Source organism: Colletes gigas, unplaced genomic scaffold, assembly GCF_013123115.1.
Source record: "Colletes gigas isolate AHSC1104 unplaced genomic scaffold, ASM1312311v1 Colletes_gigas_Sc00013, whole genome shotgun sequence".
NCBI classification, from domain to species: domain Eukaryota; kingdom Metazoa; phylum Arthropoda; class Insecta; order Hymenoptera; family Colletidae; genus Colletes; species Colletes gigas.
Genome location: NW_025106642.1, coordinates 1,462,235 through 1,481,649, shown reverse-complemented (window position 1 = coordinate 1,481,649; position 19,415 = coordinate 1,462,235). Strand labels below are relative to the sequence as shown.

Below are 19,415 nucleotides of genomic sequence, written 5' to 3'. Positions count from 1 at the left end.
TAAATTTTATCTTATCAATATGTACGTACACCCCTTCGCCCCTTAAATATGACCTTCCTCGATATGTACGTACGTGCCATACTCATTTTTTCAGAATTATACTCACGACAACGTCTAAAGGGATGTTGACACTCACCTGAAACAGAAATTAGAAAGATATTTTTAACGCCCGTCCTGAATATGGGAATAATCGAAAAATCTAATTCTTCGCGGCTAAATGCGACATTGACAAATAAATCACCGGGAAAAGCGCGTTTCGATAAAACGAGGGTCGCTGCATTTCCCCCCGCCGTGCGTTCGGGAAAGTTCGCCGCCTTTCAGCGAAGAATTCGATCTAAACTCCGAAGTCGCGAGCAAGCGCGACAACTTGCGGGGACGTCAGTGTCGTCGGGGACGAAAATTCCGAATTCCCTAGATATTTTCGCGACGGGCTCGCAAACTGTTGCGATGAAAGGCCCCGACCAACCCCCCGCCCGACGGTCGGTCGCGCGTCGGTTGTTCGAAATTTCGATCGCCGGCGAACTTTTCGCGATTTTCATGCGACGTGGGCTAAACTAGATCGCATGCAAGATTGATCAGGCGTCGCCAGAAGAAGTTGCCTCGCGGTCAAGAGTTCGCGGCCCGCCTCGCTTCGAACTTCCCGAAATTCGATGAGGCGGCCAGCGTCGCCTCGTTTACGTTTCCTTGTCCAACCGTCGTCGTCGTCGTCGTCGTCACTTTTCGCTCTTTCACCGTCTCTGTTTTCTATTCCCCCGATATTGATCCGACGACGTGACGCTCTGGTTATCACTTTGTGCCTGTGCACCGTTTGCTTGCACGTGGCAGGCAAAATATTGCGCCGTCTACGTTTGCATACGTCATGATTTTTATTCGGGACTTAAACGACGCAAACTCAACCTCACGAACGTTTCTACTGGATCAAAGAAGTATTGAAATGCGTTCGAAAACAATTTCCTTGACCAATTAACATAATTGTATCGATTAGCGGGTAAAGCTTCTTCATTTCATACAATGAAAGACAGTTTGCAATGAAACTGTTGGTCGAGATCTTTTCTATTAAAGTTTGTACCCTTGTTCGACGTAACAACCTAAGGTCTTTTGTCTAGGGGCATTCTGTACGTACGTGCACGTATGCGGCTCGTTAAAATTAGTGCGTTCTCGTCGTTTGCAACCGATGACCGTGGCTAATTCTGTTTCTCGTATGCATTACTAATCTCGCCCCTGGCGGCCACCTCTAATTTCATCCGAGGCGGACATCGGTAACTTTGTCCCCCTCGGTAGTCCCTAATTTTCTCCCTAGCGGCCGCGGCTAATTTTTCCCTAGCGACAGCCACGGCAATCTTGCGTAAGAATCCCGTGGAAAACATGTCGCGGTATTACGAGCACGTGTTACGTGTATTACACGCATGAAGCGGAAAACTGTATCGGCTTACTTAATGCATCGCGTATTCGCAACTCACGTTGCTTAATATGTTAACGCCAGGTAGTCTGGACTGCATTAAGTGCACGCCAGCAATCGTACTCGCGAAACACGATGGAAAAGTGAGACGTCACGAACGGAGACGCATAAAATTTTCGTTGAATAATTATGTACACAAGTCTCTGCTCGTTCGGACTTATCGAAATGGGATTTAGTTTGACCAAAGGGGTGAATATACGCGCGTGTAACAACGGGTCGGCCAAGTTGCGCGAATTGTCAACGTGGACGCGATGATTTGAAACAAGTTCGCCGGAAACTTTATATCAGCGAACGCGCTGTCATCCGACCGACCATACTCAAAACTCAATTACCAGACGCGATGTCCGCTCATTTCCTACAGCAAATTGCGCTTGAAAATAAATGTGTATTCCATGGAATTACATTTCGGGCTAGAAATCCTACAAATTAAAGATCCGAGGAGTCGTATTTCGCGGGGAACGAAACGATCGACGAGGCCGATAACCACCCCGAACGGTCAGTCTGGTGTTTCCAGTTGCGATCGATTTAGAGAGAAAAAAAACCCAGGTAAAGCAACCATATTAATATTCCGCGTTTGGTAGCTTATACCATATTTCCATAACCAATTAATTTGCGTCAGTTTCACGGTTTCGGATACCGTTCACCGCCATCGATCCCCAGCGTCCACCAATACCAACCCCCGATTCCCGCGCCGTTCGTTGTCTTCGTTGAAAATATCAGTCTGGAGGAGGGGGGGTTAGCCGTCTGCTACATTTTTTCGTCCTTTTTTTTTGTGTCAAATCCCCCAGAAACGATACTTGGCCGCGTCTTCCCATTCGGGGCAGAGGAGGGGCCGGGACACGGGACGCGGAGCGTCGATTCAATTTCACCGTTCCAGACCGTGGACAGAGCACGGTAGATGGGGAGGAAAAGAAGAGAGGGTGACAGAGCGGGAGAAGATCGGTCGGGGGGGCGGGAAAGAGGACGTTGAAGCAGCCAGAGGAATAGAAGAAGAGGGATTTAGTGGAAGGGAACGAAACGTAAGAGGTTAATTGGAACAGATAACTGCGTCTGCGTGTGTCGATGTGCCCCGCGCCACCCGCTCTTTTGCACCCTTCGTGACCTGTCCATCCCCCTCTCTCTCTCTCTCTCTCTCTATCGCCCCTCGGAACCCCGGGGTCGGTCACATTTTATCCAGTTTCTTTTTCATCTCTCGTCGTGCGCTCTCCACCCTAACCGAACCGAACACGACGCCACGGACTTCCTTTTCGCGTGCACGTAAGCGTTTTCCCCTTATTGCCGTGGTCCGTTCTCGTCATTAACGGCTATCAGACGCGTTTATTTATATCGGGGCGTACAATGCATCATCGCGGGGAAGCTGGATACTTCGGAAGATATTCGAAGAGCCCGTGGTTCCGCCAAAGGCGGGATAAAGAGAGTAAAATCACGACGCGGAGCGAAAGATACGGCCGTTGATGTCAGCCGAGTTCTAGCGAGTCCTCGCGTCGTCGGTATTTACACGAGCTGCTCGGTGCAGCTACCAGGCGATGAATTACTTATAACCTCCTGGATTTACCGCCACTCCCCACCCACGCGGAATACTGTACGCGTGTCTCGAGCCGATCCCCGCCGTTTTCTCTTTTCTCTTCCCTCGCTCTGGTACCCGTTTCGCTTCGGCGAGGCTATTTCCTCTGCTTTTTGTTTTCGCCGGGGCGTATATCCGTTTCAACGTCTTCGAGTATTTATAAACTTACCGATACGGCCGGCGCGCGGCGCGGCAAGCGTTAGTCACTCATAGCCGGGGGATTCCGCGCGATGGTGCGCACGCACACGGGCTGGTTTCTGCCCCCCGCGATCCAACGCCGGATCGCGTTTATTTATTCAGGCTTTTGCACTTGGTGGCGACGCGAAAGCAGGAATCATAGCCGGGCCTCTGCGCTTATTAATGGCGCTGCAAGATTCACGAGCAACGATGCTTCGCCCGGCCGTGGATCCGGCTTCCCGCGTTTTCGATAACGGTTGTAGCTCGTTCATTATGCAGGACGGGAGAACCGAGAGTTCGCAGGGAAACGTATCCTTCGAGGATCGGGGGGGACCGTGCGTAGCGAGGGGCAAAATTTTATTCGAATATATACATGGAAATTCAACAGATGCTATCGATCACCGTATCCCGTATAATAAACCCACTTCAATTGTCTGTAACAATATTAATTTGATATCGTCGTTGTTATTATAACGTCCTCGTTACGCCAGAAGTTGGTACAGATCTCATAACAGAGAGTTACATTGGTAAGGTGCACGAGCAAAGCACGATGATTGCTTTTACTTGGAGCGAAATACGACGTGCATATAATTGAGTCTGACAAAAAAACTCGAATGAAATTGCAATTGTAAGAGTTGGGAATAGTAATTAAGGATGCAAGATCTTGTTCGAAAGAACTATGAATTTGAGAGTTTCGTACGCTGAATGGAGGTATAGAAATGACTTTTTAGCACGGCGGTTGGAGTTTCAGGCGCGAGAGAAACGAACGCCACTAAGCGAGTAAATAAATAGGCGAGAGGGAGAGACGCGGCGCGAAATTATTCAAACGTGGATAACGACTGCAAAATTGCGATTCGCTACATGTGTCAAATGTATAACCCTCGTGATTTCGTATGCGTTTCAAGTTTCAAGAGCTTTAATTTCTGGGCCGTTACAAACAGAGGCGTTAACGGCTCTTCAGCTTGACATTTACATTTCTGTTTACAGTTCTCTGTCGAAACAAATTAATTTCAAAACCGTACTGCCGGCGACGAGTCGGAAGTACAGTTTCGAGCTCGCTGCTGTTGCAGTTCCATTCATGTTTTATAAGACAAGACAAGTGTGGCTGCATCCATATTCTTCGCCCCACTCAATTAAAAATTGTTCAACGACCCTCGCGGAAGATTTGACTTCCAAGTCGAAATCCACGGGAAGTTTGGGCCCCCCCCAAACCTTTCCACAGAACTTCGACCATTACCTGACAGCGGGATGAAAGTTTCGACGGTATATTATTTTTTTCGCGACGCGTATCAATCAAACCCTGTCTCATGAATCCTCCGGATGATCCGTTGGCAAGTTCTCCCCGTGAAAAGAACAATTTCGCGTTCTCCGTTCCCTCCGGGTACCTCGGACCTCTGGCGAACGGGCAATCGTACAAAAGGACTGGTCCCTCGAACCCAGAAGCCCGATCGACAAAGAGAGCGCGGGCTCTCGCGGTAATCAGAGATCGGATGTCAAATCAGACGCAGCAGCCGTTTCATCGAACGGCCGGCTCGCTGATTATCGAGATGCAATTTCGCTGCTGGGAGAAGGAGCGCGGAGAGACGGGATCCGGCAGACGGAAAACCGAGAAGAACAAAGAGCATCGGGGTCGGAGGCCAACACCCGATACGAGCCCGAGTCGGGGAAGAAGAGTTCGATCAGCCAGGGCAGCTCCTTCGAGACAGGACGGTATTAAGTAACCCGAAGCTTCGTCTCTTATCGAACATCTCGTCCCCGGGGTTCGCGGGACCGTGTCTCCGTTTACTCGTCGCTGGTCTAGGGAATTTTACTCGCGGACGCGTCGCCAGACGGTGCTGCTACCATTTTCCTCTTCTTTCTCCCTTCTATCGATTAAGCTGGCTTTGCATTCTGCGAAACGTGCATTGGACCAAGAATCGTGTCTCAGAGGAAAGTTATGGTGGGTGTCGTTTCCTTCAATTACAGTAATAATTCTCAAGACGAACGTGGACACCAGTTTTTTGAATATCCAAGCGAAGATGCTGTTTGAAAGGTATTTGGAGACTGTTGTCGCGCTCGAGACTCGAAGGTGTCTTTCCCGAAGGTAGGAAGTCGCTGAGAGAGAGATTTTACGCGAGAATCTCGGGGACGGCGCATTACGGATAATAAAGGAGATTGACTCTAAATTACAAAGTCCGCTGCAGACGGTCGGTTGAATGCCTCTCTGGCACAGGAGCGTCGCCAAATCGGTTTTACGGTCGGCAGGTGGTCCGTCTGCTCTTCCCCTGCATTTACTGTCCCACCCACTCCCCCACCCCCCCCTGCCAACGTTCCTCTATTAATTGAAATTAAATATTGCTTCGCGGAAGGAATTAAACTCGACGCTCGTCGAAAAAATTCAAGCGTCCAAAAGCAAACGTACGGATTTTGAGTTTCGCGTCGACGATTGTTCGATCGACCGTAAGACCGTTAAGTGGATTTCGTTTTAATTGTTGCAAGTTCTTCCCGCTCTAATTACGCAATTAAAAGAAAGTTAATCCGTCGCGATCCACGGACGACACGCGGACGTGTAAACAAACGAGTCGGAGCCGGGGCCCCGCGAGTAAAATCGCGACGGACGCGGGTGAAACGACCGGGGCGACGAGTAATTTAACGCTCGACGAGATTTATGAAAATTTTTTTCGGCCCCGGCATGCGGGCGAGCGCGGTCCGCCCTCGACTAAACGGTTCTTTGTAGCAAGAGGCGGACAAGGAGAGAGAGAAAGAGCGAGAGGGCGGGTTGGCCTCTCTTTGTGAGGCGGACGAATTTCCCCTCGCGGCGCCCAGCAAATTTCCAGCGTTGTGTTCTTTGTATTCTTGTAATTATAAACACGCCGCGACCCGCTGGAGAACGGGGAACCCTTGAAACTTTTCTTGCCGATGGAGGCTGAATAGCCGGCCATTTTCGAGTGGATATTCGTTTAACGGGTTGAGTGTCGCAGCGAACGCCGAGTCTTTCCGTTCGGGCTGTATCAATTACCTGTGCAACGAATAAAATTGCCGTGAGATTACCATAAATTCTCGAACGTTTCATCGCGATGTTGCTCGCGTACTGCGAACAACGAGCACAAGTGGGATGTTGCATGCTCGAACGAATTCGCGGAGAAAGCGTCCGGGGTCTAATCCACAAAGAAAAGTTTATCGAAGCATAATGAAATCCCCTGTATGCCCATGGGGTCGCATTTTAGATCTCACAAACAGAAACCCGGTTGGCCGAGAAATGGTTACAATTAGACTCGAAAGACAATTTAGCGCATCGTCAGAAAACGTTCTCGCGCGTTCCTGGCACAAAGAGTCCACTCTCCTACGAAAAATTCAGGCACCCGCGGCAAAACGAAAAATTCGTTTCGCCTCTGTTTCGACACAAAGAATCTCTCGCATGACCTGCTCGAACGGATTATCGAGACTTCGATACATCGGGAACGTCGAAACTATCCGGCAACGTTTTCGAAATGGTACATCGACTGGCTTTTCCCGTTCAAAGTACGATCGAACCCCCCGTTCGGCGTCCAAGGATCGAGGATCAATGGGGGTTCCGGCTAAATCAATCGTAGCTCGTCGAAGCGAACCGAAAAATTTCATCCCTCTGAAACTCCTCGCCGGACTCGAAGGTTAAATCGAAAACAGCTCAAGGATCCGTTTACGTCGGGCGCACAGAGGCGCTTTTAATGAAATAAATTTCGTTCCTCGTGCCCCCGAAACTGGGCCACCATCATTCCTTCTAATTCTCGGTGCAGACGTAATACCGCGTTTCGTGCTAGAGCTACGTTTAGAAGGTGATCCACCGCCGCTATCTAAAATATTTCGTGAATCGCTAACCTTGTGGAAAATGGAGCAAGACGACCAGAGTTGCCCCTTGGGTACAATACCCCCTTTCACTCCGTAGTTATTACAGACCATACACCAGAATTATGGGATCGTTAATTTTGCACCGACAATTTGACGATGTTTCGAGCGCTGTAATTTCGCGAATAAAAATCGTACGTCAGATTTTAAGGGGTTGTTGCAAAGGGGAGGCTTCTTCTTTTAAATTGAAAAACGAAGCTATAAGGCGACTGGAACCATGTCTAACCAAGTCCTACCAAACGCTGTCTTTCGCGATACCAGTTTGTAAAACGTTAAAACCAGACATTAGACGTGCGTCTCGTATATCGCTGACAGAAGTTTGCCAACCCATCTTCCCCTCCCCAGCATCGAAATTTCTGCTCAAACAAAACGCCCAAAGGAGCTGCCAGATATCGAGCCGCTTCACCTGGAGCGTCGGTGGGGGATGGGTCGCAGGAAGAATGGGATCAAAGGACACCGAAAACTCGTTCGAATCGTACGCACACACGGATATTAGCCCCGTCGGTAGACAAGAAGGGTGGAGGGGGGGCTACCGTAAAATGCGTAAAGATCGCCGTGGAAACGCGAAATTCCCTCGGAGGAGAAGAATCGTCGGACGCGAAACAAGGGTACGCGGGAGGGATGGAAACAAGCTGGAGAGGGGGGGGGGTGGCGGAGGATCGAGCCGAGCCCCCGATAAAGAAAGGATACGGAGTGGTTTAACCGCGATGGTAAAAGTGCAGCGAGATATCCGACCGGTAGCTCCGACACGTCGAGACGCTGGAACGGAGGCCGAGCTTACACAAAGGATAAAGAGGAGCAGGATGATGAGGAGGAGGGAAAGGTGGGTTTCGCAGCCGGCGAAGACGTAGGAAGAGGAAGAAGTGGAAGGACGTAGCGAAAACGAACGGAGGACGGAGTGGAGAAAGAGGAGGAGAGGGAGCCCGGTGGAGAAGGCCGATGGAAGTGCTACGCTCGAGGGTTGGGGAATGGGAGGGGGGTGGGGGGCCTGGAGGGAAGGGTGGTTAGAGGCGAAAGATACGAGGCGGAAGCTACGGGGAAGGCTCGGCTTGGGAGTAGATTTTACGAAGGCGAAGGCGGATAGATTCGAAAGGGTGAGGAGGAACCGAGGGGGGAGAGGGGGAACGGCGAGGAGGCGCGCTATACGAACTGATGTCCCTTGAGGTCAGCCTAGCGTGACTACCTATCAATTGCCGAGACTGCGTCTAGCCCGCCTAAGTGACGCGACGCTGGATATACCCCGCTTGGATATTCCACAGACACTACCCGACGTCGATTTTCCGTAAATACGCCGAGATAGCGTCATCCCGTGTGTACGTGCCCGACTCGCGACACGCTTCTCGGCCTTTTTATTCCGACGCCCGTCCTGAAATTTCCACCGGCATAGGCTGAAATAGTCGGACGGCCTGGGATCGGTTGGAAAGCAGAGACCGAGGGAAATCATGGTGGGACGGTAATTGCTCGTTGATCGATACACCTTGTTCAAATTTCGAGAGCGTGTCGAACCGAAGTGGACTCGTCTTCGATTTTTTTATCGTCGATAGGATTCATCTTTGCTAGACAGTAGACGTTCCCTTCTAGTTACGAGTTGCCAAAGTCATCGACTCGCACTTTTATCGCTTCGGTGTTCGAGAAAACGATAGCAACATCCTTAGATTTTTATTAGACCGTGCAGTGACCAAAGTTTGAAGGGTGAAACTACCACCCAAAGACTACGGGGGTTAAAAGTGATTTTTTGACATTTTCCTTAGCTTCTGTCATTTAGCAAAAAAGAGAGACCATCAAGAATTTATTTAAAAGACTCCCTGGCATCCCCTATAGTTTTTAAGATTGCATTAGGGAGTGAAACTCTAGTAGCTAGTTTAAGGGGTGGAACTAGCTTCTAAAGTTTCGCTCCTTAAACTTTAGTTACCGCGGCTAAAAGAATATCCCTCATTTCTGGTCTCGAAACTTGCAAAGCTCAATAAACATCCGAAGTGGGGAAGAAAATGCGAAAAAATATAGTAGAAATGGGAAAACAAGATTCGAATACCTTTTCCCGATATAATTATTACGTGTTCGCGTGTTTTGAAAATCAGTGCCCGTAAACCCTTTGGTAAACCTAACCATCACGGTTCTCAAGCACTTAAGGGCCAACGTCCTGGTTCTCGAGCGGAAGCGAAGCTGCGGGCGCGCTGTTTACACGCTCCCCGTCGTTGCACCGGCTGAAAACAGTCCCCGGTTGACGTTTCTTTCCAGTTTCTCGCCTGCGATAACAACATATCTGAGATCTCGGACGGACGCGGTTTGTTTTCGCTACGCCCGCGGGCAGAGCCAGCCGAGCGCCGCACTGACAGCAGTGTATTTTCGCCTCACGCGAGACGCTGCGTTAACAAACGTATCACGCCACCCGGATCTCGCTAATTAATCGTGACTGCGAGGGTTAAAAGCCACCGGCGAGGTTCCGTGCCAGCTTCGACGCTCGCGTTAAGCGATCTTTAATCGGAACGGAAGCCCGCGGAGCGACGTTACGTAACACCTTCCTCATCGATTACTTTTTCGAGCTAACGTACCCTCCGGTCGGCCAAATTTTCATCGTCGGTAACGTTCGACGATATTGGAATCGCGTTTTGATTTCGCCACAGGATATCGTATTATAAATTTAACAAAAAGTAAATGTGCGGGGAATATTTCACGGATACACGTACAGCAACTATTGATCGCGAGGGCAATAAAATCAATCTAGCTAATTATAGCATATTCGAGCGTGGTTTATTTGCACAACGTTTCGGTATAAAGGTTAACGACCAGAGTCAATTATGTAACAAATATATATTGCAGAATTATTGAGGCATGCACGAAGCACTCGAGGAACTTGTTCTACTTTCAGAGAACGTAGACGAATGCGGCGAGAGAAGAAGAAACTACTTTTCTGAAAAGTCAGGGGAAAGAAATCTCGATTATGCAGTTGTTTAAATCAGCGCGAGTTTTCGTTTGCTAGCAACTTGAAACGATTCAGCCGTTTCGATTCCAGAGTCGTCTACAGTTTGTCGATTGCTTAACTAAATTCGAGTCCGTCATTAATCCATTAAGTCCTTAATCAACATCAAACGTTGTAAGTGGAAGATTTTTTCCACTAGCAAGGACAGGATATTTTTGGTAGAACGAATGCTAACCATCAACTTGTCAAACCGTGTTTGCGTAAAGTAGCACTCGGTTTTACTGACGTCAATTTGCACGAGCCACTAAGAATATTTTTATTGGAAACGGAGAACGGGCTTGGACGGTGCGATTCGCAAAGTAAAATGCAGTTTCGCGTTTTTAAATGAGCTAACGCGCGGGGATTCGTAATCGTAAAGGTCAGAAAAATGAGTGCTCTATTATTGAAAAATTTTCCACCCGAACAGCTGCGTCTCGAACAGTCGCGCAAGATATTCGAATGTATATTTGAATATTTAAAAACGTTCGAATATTCGAATACGTACAGAAAAATTCGACAAGACGTCCCAGCCATAGTTCAAACGTATTTCCATCGTTCCGCTGCCGAGGGACGAGCCCCAGCCGCGATTTGTCGAATATACGTTTCAAACGTGATCGTTCTCCGTTCGCAGAAAAATATCGTCGGTGTACCAATATCCCGAACGAGTGGAATATTCCGGCGGAAAGAAAAGTCGAACCATCGCTCATCCGCGGTGGCGTAACATAGAATGTAAAGCCCTTATCTCTGCCGTGAGAACTCTCTTTCTCTTCCTTGCTCGCTGGATATGTCCTCCCCTCGAACCAGCGGTGCACAACTCTTTCCCTTACTGGCCCAAATACAATAGAATTTTTCAGATCTTTCCAAGCGACTGATCTATTCCTAGATCTGATAAGGTCAAATATCGACGATTAAATATAGCTGGATGAAAAGTTAATTTGAAAGCATCATCATCCGCAGAAGAGACATCGGATGAAAATAAAGCTGAGACCATTGGAGAACGTCGATCAAAGCTTTCGACTAAAAATAGGTTCTTCCTATACAAGATCATCCCTTGAAACCTGTCTGGAGCCGCGTGATTCAACTCTAACGTCATGTAATGCAAGAGTGGTAAGTGTCGATACCCCCAACGATTCTGGCAGAAGAAAACGACATCGATGGCTGCCTTGTTCCGTGGACCGACGTTCGATTATCGCATCTGAGGTCGCAGATTGTAAAGATCAATTTAGGCGATAAAAGAACGGCCGAGGGTAGCGAGGTTACGGGTCAGGGGGCCCAGAGAGGTGGCGCAGGGTCTCGAAGAAGGCTCGACGAAGCGGTAACCGCGTCGGGGAAGGCGGGTTTCGTGCATCCCGGGATTCGCGGGCCCAGCTCGATCGATATGCACGGCGCGGAACGAAAGGTAACGCGCCGTACGAAAGGCAAACAAAGTGATACGAGCGGAGAAGAGACCGGAGGAGGGCAGAGCGCGTCGAGTATGTAAAAGGCAAGCAAGCAACGCGGGGCGGCTGCTCGGCGCCGACATTTCGCGGTGAAGCGACCGACCCCATAGCCATGCATCACTCTGTCCTACCAGCGGACTACCTAACTATACCTACGCGAACCTACCACCCCTCTGACTTCGTCTGCACTTCGCGTCTCTTTTCTCTTTTCTCTTTTCCCCCTCCCTCCCCCCTCGACCATTACCATCTCTTTCACTCCGCGTCCTGTTCCGCTGTTTCCGCCAGTCTCTGTCTTTTTCATCCAAACCCCCCCGACCTTTTCTCTTTCCGGCTGGTCGCAGCGGTGTCTTTTTTTTTCCACCTTTTCCCTCAACATTTCCTACCCGGTCCGTGTTCACCGTGCACACCGGGATCTCACCTATTCCTCTCGGTCCCCGTCGCTGTTGTCCGTTTTCCCGCGTTCGCCCGCGTTTACAATGCCTCGTCATAAAGAGTCCCGTTGTGTTTCTTCGAGCAATTTGACCGTTTGTTATCCTTTCGCTGCCGATTTTCCCTCCCTTCGCCTCGTTACAGTCCTCTGTTTCCGCGGACCCTCGATGCGCTTACTTCCGGCGTACAACCTCGCGTGTCCGTCGAGTACATTGATTATCAAGTATCCCCGAACTCAGAACAGAAGATATTCTTCTTGTCCCCGATCGCTCGCAGAGCTCTTTTCGCGGTTTCGCGCGTCGAATTTTAATTCGATCCCGGAGGGGGGCGTCGTCTAAGATAACCGAATCGTATTTGCGAAAGGAAAGAGACGGGGTGCGTTAAGGTAGACTTCCATCAACGCTCGTCGAAGTTCTCGCGGGGCAAACAGGTTGCAGCGGGATTTCCGTGTTTGCTTCGATGCAAATGCGCGCCCCTTCGTTTCATACTTCGAAACAACCTTCGAGGGTTCGCCGTCGCTACCCGTATCACTTTGTTTGCCTTACCTCTTCTCTATACCGTCGGCTTTGATACACCTTCCAGGAGCTGCGCGCCAACGAGCGCCGCGCTTTCGTGTATCGAGAGCTTCTTATCTCGAACCTCGGGGATAAGCGTCTTATTGTTCTCGCACGCTATCAGCGACGGTTAGGCGGCACGGGGGTTATCAGGTTCGTACAGCTGGAAGATTTAAATCCTACGGCGGTGTTAACTCCTCGCCACGGCCCACTTTCGCGCCATTTCAACTTCGGCAAACTTTATCAAACTTTACCATTCGTTTTCTCGTTCGGCGCTATACGCAGGACGATTCGAGAAAACTGGGACGAGCTTAGCCCCTTTTCCCGATCGGAGATGCAAAAAATTCGCAAAGGAAAATTTACGTGTTCCTTTTTTTTTTCTTTTTAAAGATTCGGAAGTTGCGCGAGCGTTAACAGTAATTTGATACCGGAAGACAGGTACAGATTCCCTGTAACGCGCCAATTCAATTAGTATAACCGACCCATTCCGATTTGCGATCGATGCTCCTAATGGCCAGTTCTGCCCCTAATTAATATACGCTTTTAATTACGTCCGCGCCGCGTTTCTGAAACGAGCACTCGGCTCGTCGAATATGTATTTTCGAATGTAACGACGGGCTCCGCGAATTCCGCGTTGGAAAATGTGCGGGGAAACCGGCGGTCGAGCGGATCGCGCGCCGCCGTGCGGTTTTCGTCATCGGTATCGCGTCGAACATCGTTTGATATTTCGGATCGACCGTAATCCCGCAACGTCGCGTTCCAATTTTTAAACGCGGGATGCTCTGAACACCCCTCACGACGAAAGACCGTAATCCATATTTTTGGGGGTGGTTTTTCTTGGATTTCCTAACAATCTCACGTTGTTACAAAAATCATCTCCAGTGACGATTGTTTATGTCTGGAGTTTTGACCATGGGTTCTACGAACTCAATGGTGTTTATTATAGAAAGATAAGAGTTCGTCACAATCTTCCAACAGAATTCTTAGATATACCTTCTACATATCATCTAATAAAAAGTACATTCTATTAGCAATTATTGTCGTTTCATTAGAATCACACGTCCCAATAGCCCTACCTTTTCCAATAGTTTTAACATAAGTTTGATCATTAGTTGTATCGTTCAACGCGAAACGACAATCAGTTCCCAACATCCATATAGATTTGCACCGACATCGATGTATCATTTCAAGCCCCGTTGATAAACTCTGACAACTTTAATAATCATGTCCCGCGGAACAGTAATCGATCAAGGTAAAGCAAAATGAAATCAGACATCTGGTAAAACTGTCTAACAGTTGGGGGAAAAATTAATGCGAACGCAATAAATGAAATTTCTACACGTGGATCGCAGGCTGACTTCTGGAGCACCCCCGCCCAGATTTTACGAGATCATTATTTCAATTCCTCGAGCATGTTGAGACTAACACGGTGTCTACCCGGGCGCTGACACCATAAACATTTTTATTGGCGGGGGATGGGGATCCAAATGACGCTCTTTATGAAAGATATAAACACGAGAAAATGGACTAGGGTTCGGTGGACCCTAGCATTTTAGCATCAGAGGGTTCCCTCTCGCGTTTGATAAGAGAAATAGAGACATAGCTTTTCCGTTTTCGTGGCATTTTGGGGATCAAAGAATTAAGGACGATACGAGTTAATGTATTAATAGAAGAAGTTCCAAAGATTGGTCCATTTTTTGACCCCCAAAGCACGAAGGGGTGAACTCCCCTAACCGTCGCTACTACTTTCTGCAAGTAATTTCTTTACCCGTACGTTACAGTATTGTACCTGTTGAGCGTGTCGTTAGGAGCGACGAGTTGTAAATTCTTCCGACGTTGTATCGCGAGTGTGGCACGGGTACACAATCTCTATTATAACTTGATATAATGGGGCCGCATCGAAAATTAAATTACTCTTCCAAGATGAAACTTTGCACTGTTGGATGATTTGGTACGACGCGAAGGCAATTACAAAATAGTCCGCCATTTGTTAAGACGCTGGGTTTTAAGTTTTAAAAGCACCTTCTATGCAACTGTGGTGATCGATATATTTTAGAAAAATAATCTACCTTATATAGAACTAACGCGTACATATTCCTTTATAATATCGCGTTATTAATATTTCTGAAATGTTCGCTTTACTGCAACGGGATCGTTTGACACTCGAAAATTTCGGTCCGATAAAAATGTTTCATTTTATTAACACTACGACGGTATTTCCGCTCCGATAACAGTATAAGAGTGATTAATTTTTAAAGCTCAGTGGGAAACCAATATTCGTTCAAAACTCAAATATAATATCATCGTCTAACGGTAATAAAAGTAATTGATAGCGGAATCGTTGGCAAACAAAGGGTAGGTTTCTGAGAGATTAAGTGATTTGTGTAACCGGTTGAAAGCCGATCGAGCTTCGCGTTCGAAAGGAACGACGAATAACACAATCGTATCGTACAAATATTATTCGCGAGGAGAACAAATTTTTTAAAATTCATTTCGTTTGCTTCGCAACGGGGAATCCCTCCATTTCGATCGCGCCGCGAAGATACATTTCCATCTACTGTGCTATGAAGAGCAACGAGGGTTTAAAAGGTCTCGAAATCGAATGAAAGTAAGCCAGGCATTCGAAACGAATTAAATAATTTGTACAAATTGGCGAGCTACGGGATAGGGTTGCAAGAACGTTGCGGAAAGAACGACGGATCGCGGGGCGAACGAGGCACTTCATTCGCACAGTAAATGTTCGAACGATCAAGATTTCGCCCCGCGGTGAGAGACGCAGACAGAGAGGAAGAAAGACGGGGGTGGAAGAAAGGACGGTTGCGCGGGAGGGGGGTTGGGCGGAGGGTTCGCGAGTCTGGTGGAAGGCCAATATATAGGTGCTCGCACCGGTGGAATTGTAGCTCGTTTCGGAGGTTCACGCCCGAAGAACGGGGTTAATGACAAGCCCGCTCTCGAGAGCGTTTCGAAATCGATTCGTGTTCGATGAGAATGCGCTGATTCGAAACGGAAAACTTGGAACTAACGGGGTATGTGCCCCTTTGAGCGAGGGGACGGAAGCAACGTTATTGCGCGACGCTCGGCTCTTCCAATCGGGAGAGAAAGAGAAAGAGAGAGAGAGAGAGAGAGAGAGACGGAGTTTGTAGCAACGGAAAAATTATCGATATCGAACGAGAGGGTCTTGTTCGACTCGACTAGCTCGTTCAATTAGCGGTTATTTATTTATACCCCGACAGGGTTATCGATAAAAGACATTTTCATTTACACAAGGCCGAGGCACGTAAGACAGGCCATCCGAATAACTCGTTCATTTTTAGCGACAGACAAAAATGCTTCAAAGGAATGTTATTTGAATTTTTGGTAGACGAACTTTCTTAAATGTACGATAGTTATAAATCTTTCTATTCAATGTCCTCGACTTACGTTTCGTAATAATCGTCGAAAAAGACTTAAGAAAGTTTAAGTTACATTAGAAGTACCATGAATTACACATTGGTCTTCCGCGATATACTTTGTAGAGAAAGTTCAAGTCGTATTAATTTATTTGAAAGCTTGTTATAACGATATAAGACATCTCCGAGCTCTTCCACTTTGTAACTTTTACAACTCCTTTCGGATTGCAATCACTTTCTGCAAGTTCGTATTATTATCTATCTTTGTTTTCCACATACGTGTATGATTTATCGAGCTTAATATTTTGGGACTATACCTCGAACGAAAAAAATGACATCGAATTATTGCGACAGCCCTATTTATTTACACCCTGTCCATCAGTTTCGTGGCAATTTACGGTTACTGGATGACTGAATCGATAAATTGAGTTAAATAACGAGCCTCGTTTGAAGGATAATTGTCGATTAATATTCAGGGGTTAATTGTTGACGCGTTCGCTTCTGCAGTCGCCCTCACGGGATAAACTCGTTCTGAATATCGACGGCCTTTATTTCATTGTCAGCGAACAACTTTGCGAGTGCATTAACCGTGAAATTAATATGCATTCTTAAGTATTTTAATTTGCGAACATTTCACCGTTGTTGGATAGAGAAACCCCGAGAGTAATTTACTGGCGCGAGGGGTGAAGTGCGTCACGACTGAGAAAGAAACTCTTCGTACTAAAATTAGTGTTTCGTGAAAACTAGGTACACTATTAAATGCGTTTCGAGCATTTTTAAATCGAACATTTCGTCGAAGAACACAGGGAGTGATTTGTAATTAGCTGTTGCGGAGGGTGAAACTTATCGCGGAGTATAAAAGGAACTCTAATTGCCTAAATTAGGGTCTCAGGAACACTCGACGTACTTCTAAATGCGAACTCCAAATATAAGTGTTTTTAAATCAAAGATCTTTCGTAGCACTTCGACAGAGAAATCTCGAGAGTAATTTAAAATTGGCTGAAGTGGAGGGTGAAACGTAGCTCCTGTTCTAAAAAAGCTGTTGATTCCGAAATTAGCGTTTTAGATAAATTCTATGCACTCCTGAATATATAGATTGAAAATAAATATTCTTGGAATTTCTTAACCGTAAAACTTTCGTAGAAGTTCGACATGGAAACCTCGAGAGTAATTTGTAATTGAAGTGGAGGGTGAAACGCAAAGCGAGCGTAAAAGAAACTGTTGACCCAGAAATTAGTGTTTTGGAAAATCCTTCTACGTACCTCGACGCAAAGTTACAAAAATAAGCATTTTTTAAGAACATTTCGCAGCAGTTCCGCGAGAGTGAACTGTAATTGGCTGACGTAGATTAATATTTCTAAGTTTACTTAATTAACTTATTACTACCGCAGAATACAAAATAGGTCGCTAACGTCAATGAAATATAAATATTACTTTACGGAGACGATGCAATATTGCAAACGCGGGAAATTTAATTGTGAAATATCGTTTCAGGTGGATCTAGCGCAAAAGACACGATTGTAACTTCGATTACGTTCGACGAAACGACGCTGACAGCCATTTAAAGTTATCGCGGTGTCGGATTCAGGCGATTTCTATCGAATGAAAAGTGGAATCACAAATGTACCGGACGATTCGATTTTATGACGAAAAATCAGAGTGCTTTATTATCGAACAATTGTACCTAGGAACCGGCGGGAGTCTTCGGAGAAATCAAGTTTCCGATAAATAGAAAATTCACCGCAACTTCTGCGGGTCACCGACACCCGGGCGCTTGCACAGCGAAGAGTGAAACCTCGAACGAGGAGGGAACCACAAGTGGAAGTGCACCCTTTTAACCCTTCGCGGTCGTGATTATTTTCCAACCAACTATCGCGCCCGGGATTGTGTCCGCAACGATCGACGGTACACGTAGATTGACAAATTTTATTTAACCTCTTTCGGTTCGAGTGTAAACACCCACGCGATGGACACTTACACCGACGTAACCTGTGCGCGCGAATTTGTTTTTTTTTCATTCGTAACGTTTCTTCGTTAACAAAATCAACACAGGGACAGAAATATAAACCGTTCAGCGTTTCGACCGCACACTTTTCACATCGAATCACGAAACTTTTTCCCGTTTTTATTCCCATAACCGATTTACGCCCGGAGAACTTAATCACAAATATTTTGTACAGACCTTGCTATCATCTCCCTTCCACTTTCACTTTCAGGATCCTAGGTTCCTATTTTTGTTCACTCTTTAAAAAGCAAAAGATCGACGATGAGATGATGTAATTTACGTTTACGCGAACTAGAGATAACCTCAGAAACGTAGGTTATCGTCTCATGGTCGTTCGTAGCTTGGCAAACATCGGTGCAGGAAAGAAGACGAACAAACAGGCTCTAAAATTGGAGCGAATCGAGTTGACCGTTTCGTTGCCGCCGAGAAACGAACAAAATCTATCTTCGTTGCAACTCGCGATGAAACGTGGAGTTTGTACGATCAGATACGATCCGGACAATGCACGGGGAGTAACACGTGCTCTAAACTATTACTCCGCTTCCGATAACGTCTGCTGGTCGTATCAGAAATTACTATTTATTAGTTTCTAATAAGAGAAAATTCATGAACATATGACTTTTCCTCGATCTCTATTCTTACTCATCACACCGATTACCGCGGTTACAGCGTGACGGCCGGGTGTTTGATCAAGGAAGGCATCTCTTACCGGATGTGGCGTCGCGGCAGGGGCGGCGGTACCGGGCTGCGAAAGTTCTCCATCATCGTGTAGGAGTCGTGGTCGGCGGACTTGTGCTCCAACGCCTCCAGATGATCCAGCCGCAGGAGTTCCGGCTCGCGGGGCGAGTGGAGTTCACAATGGGCCACGTGAAGCAACGGCCTCAGCGACGAACCGCCTTCGCATCGTTGCTGCCGCGAAGGCGGCCTCGCCACCTGCCGATCTACACCATCCGACGCGTGCTGTTCGTCGCCCCAGACCTCGAACTCGCCCGCGGCCGAGTAGTCGCCGAAACCACCGTTACCCTTCACCGTTGCACACTTCCTCCTACGATCGTCGAGCAGCCCGGGCCACGCGGAGCCCCGCTCCTCGTTCTGTCTGCCCTCTTTCCGTTTGTATTTCACCAGGTACTGCCTCTTGGTAGACAGCGACAACGACAGGCTGCCTCGCTCGCTGGCGCGACGGGGCGTCAGATTTCCAGCGGATGAACCACGGGCCGCATAGAAATCCTCCGCGGAGTTCGGCAGAATTTCACCCTTTTAGGACGTCAGCATGTCAGGCTCAGAGTCGCTGGGTCTGCCGGCGTTCGCGCGAACCTCGTTGCACAGGCTCCTCGAACGCTCCGAGTCAGGTTGATTCCGACGTCTCGAGGACGAGTCACAGCATGTCACTGACGGACGAACTTGGCGACCGTGGGTTTCGGTGGATTCCAGTAAAAATCAGTGCATCGCCTCGAGGCAGAGTATCCAGAGGACAGGTCGCTTTGGGACGATTCGCAGTCTCGTAACTTAAGGTCGAGGTAAACGCATTCCGCGTCCTCGAAAAGTGTCCGTGGGGCCGCGCGCGTACCGCTAGCCG

At 47.7% G+C, this 19,415-nt stretch overlaps 1 protein-coding gene across 4 annotated transcripts in view; it reads right to left on the bottom strand.

Moving 5' to 3' along the window:
- LOC122399515 (teneurin-a) overlaps nt 1-19,147 on the bottom strand; it is a 99,225-nt gene extending 80,078 nt beyond the window's left edge. For all 4 annotated transcript variants that reach the window (XM_043400241.1, XM_043400243.1, XM_043400245.1 and 1 more), the window contains exon 1: nt 18,549-19,147. In XM_043400241.1, coding sequence (XP_043256176.1) covers nt 18,549-18,604 — 56 coding nt within the window. In that variant the 5' untranslated portion in view covers nt 18,605-19,147. The remainder of the gene's footprint in view (nt 1-18,548) is intronic.
- Between the last annotated feature and the right edge of the window lie 268 nt (nt 19,148-19,415).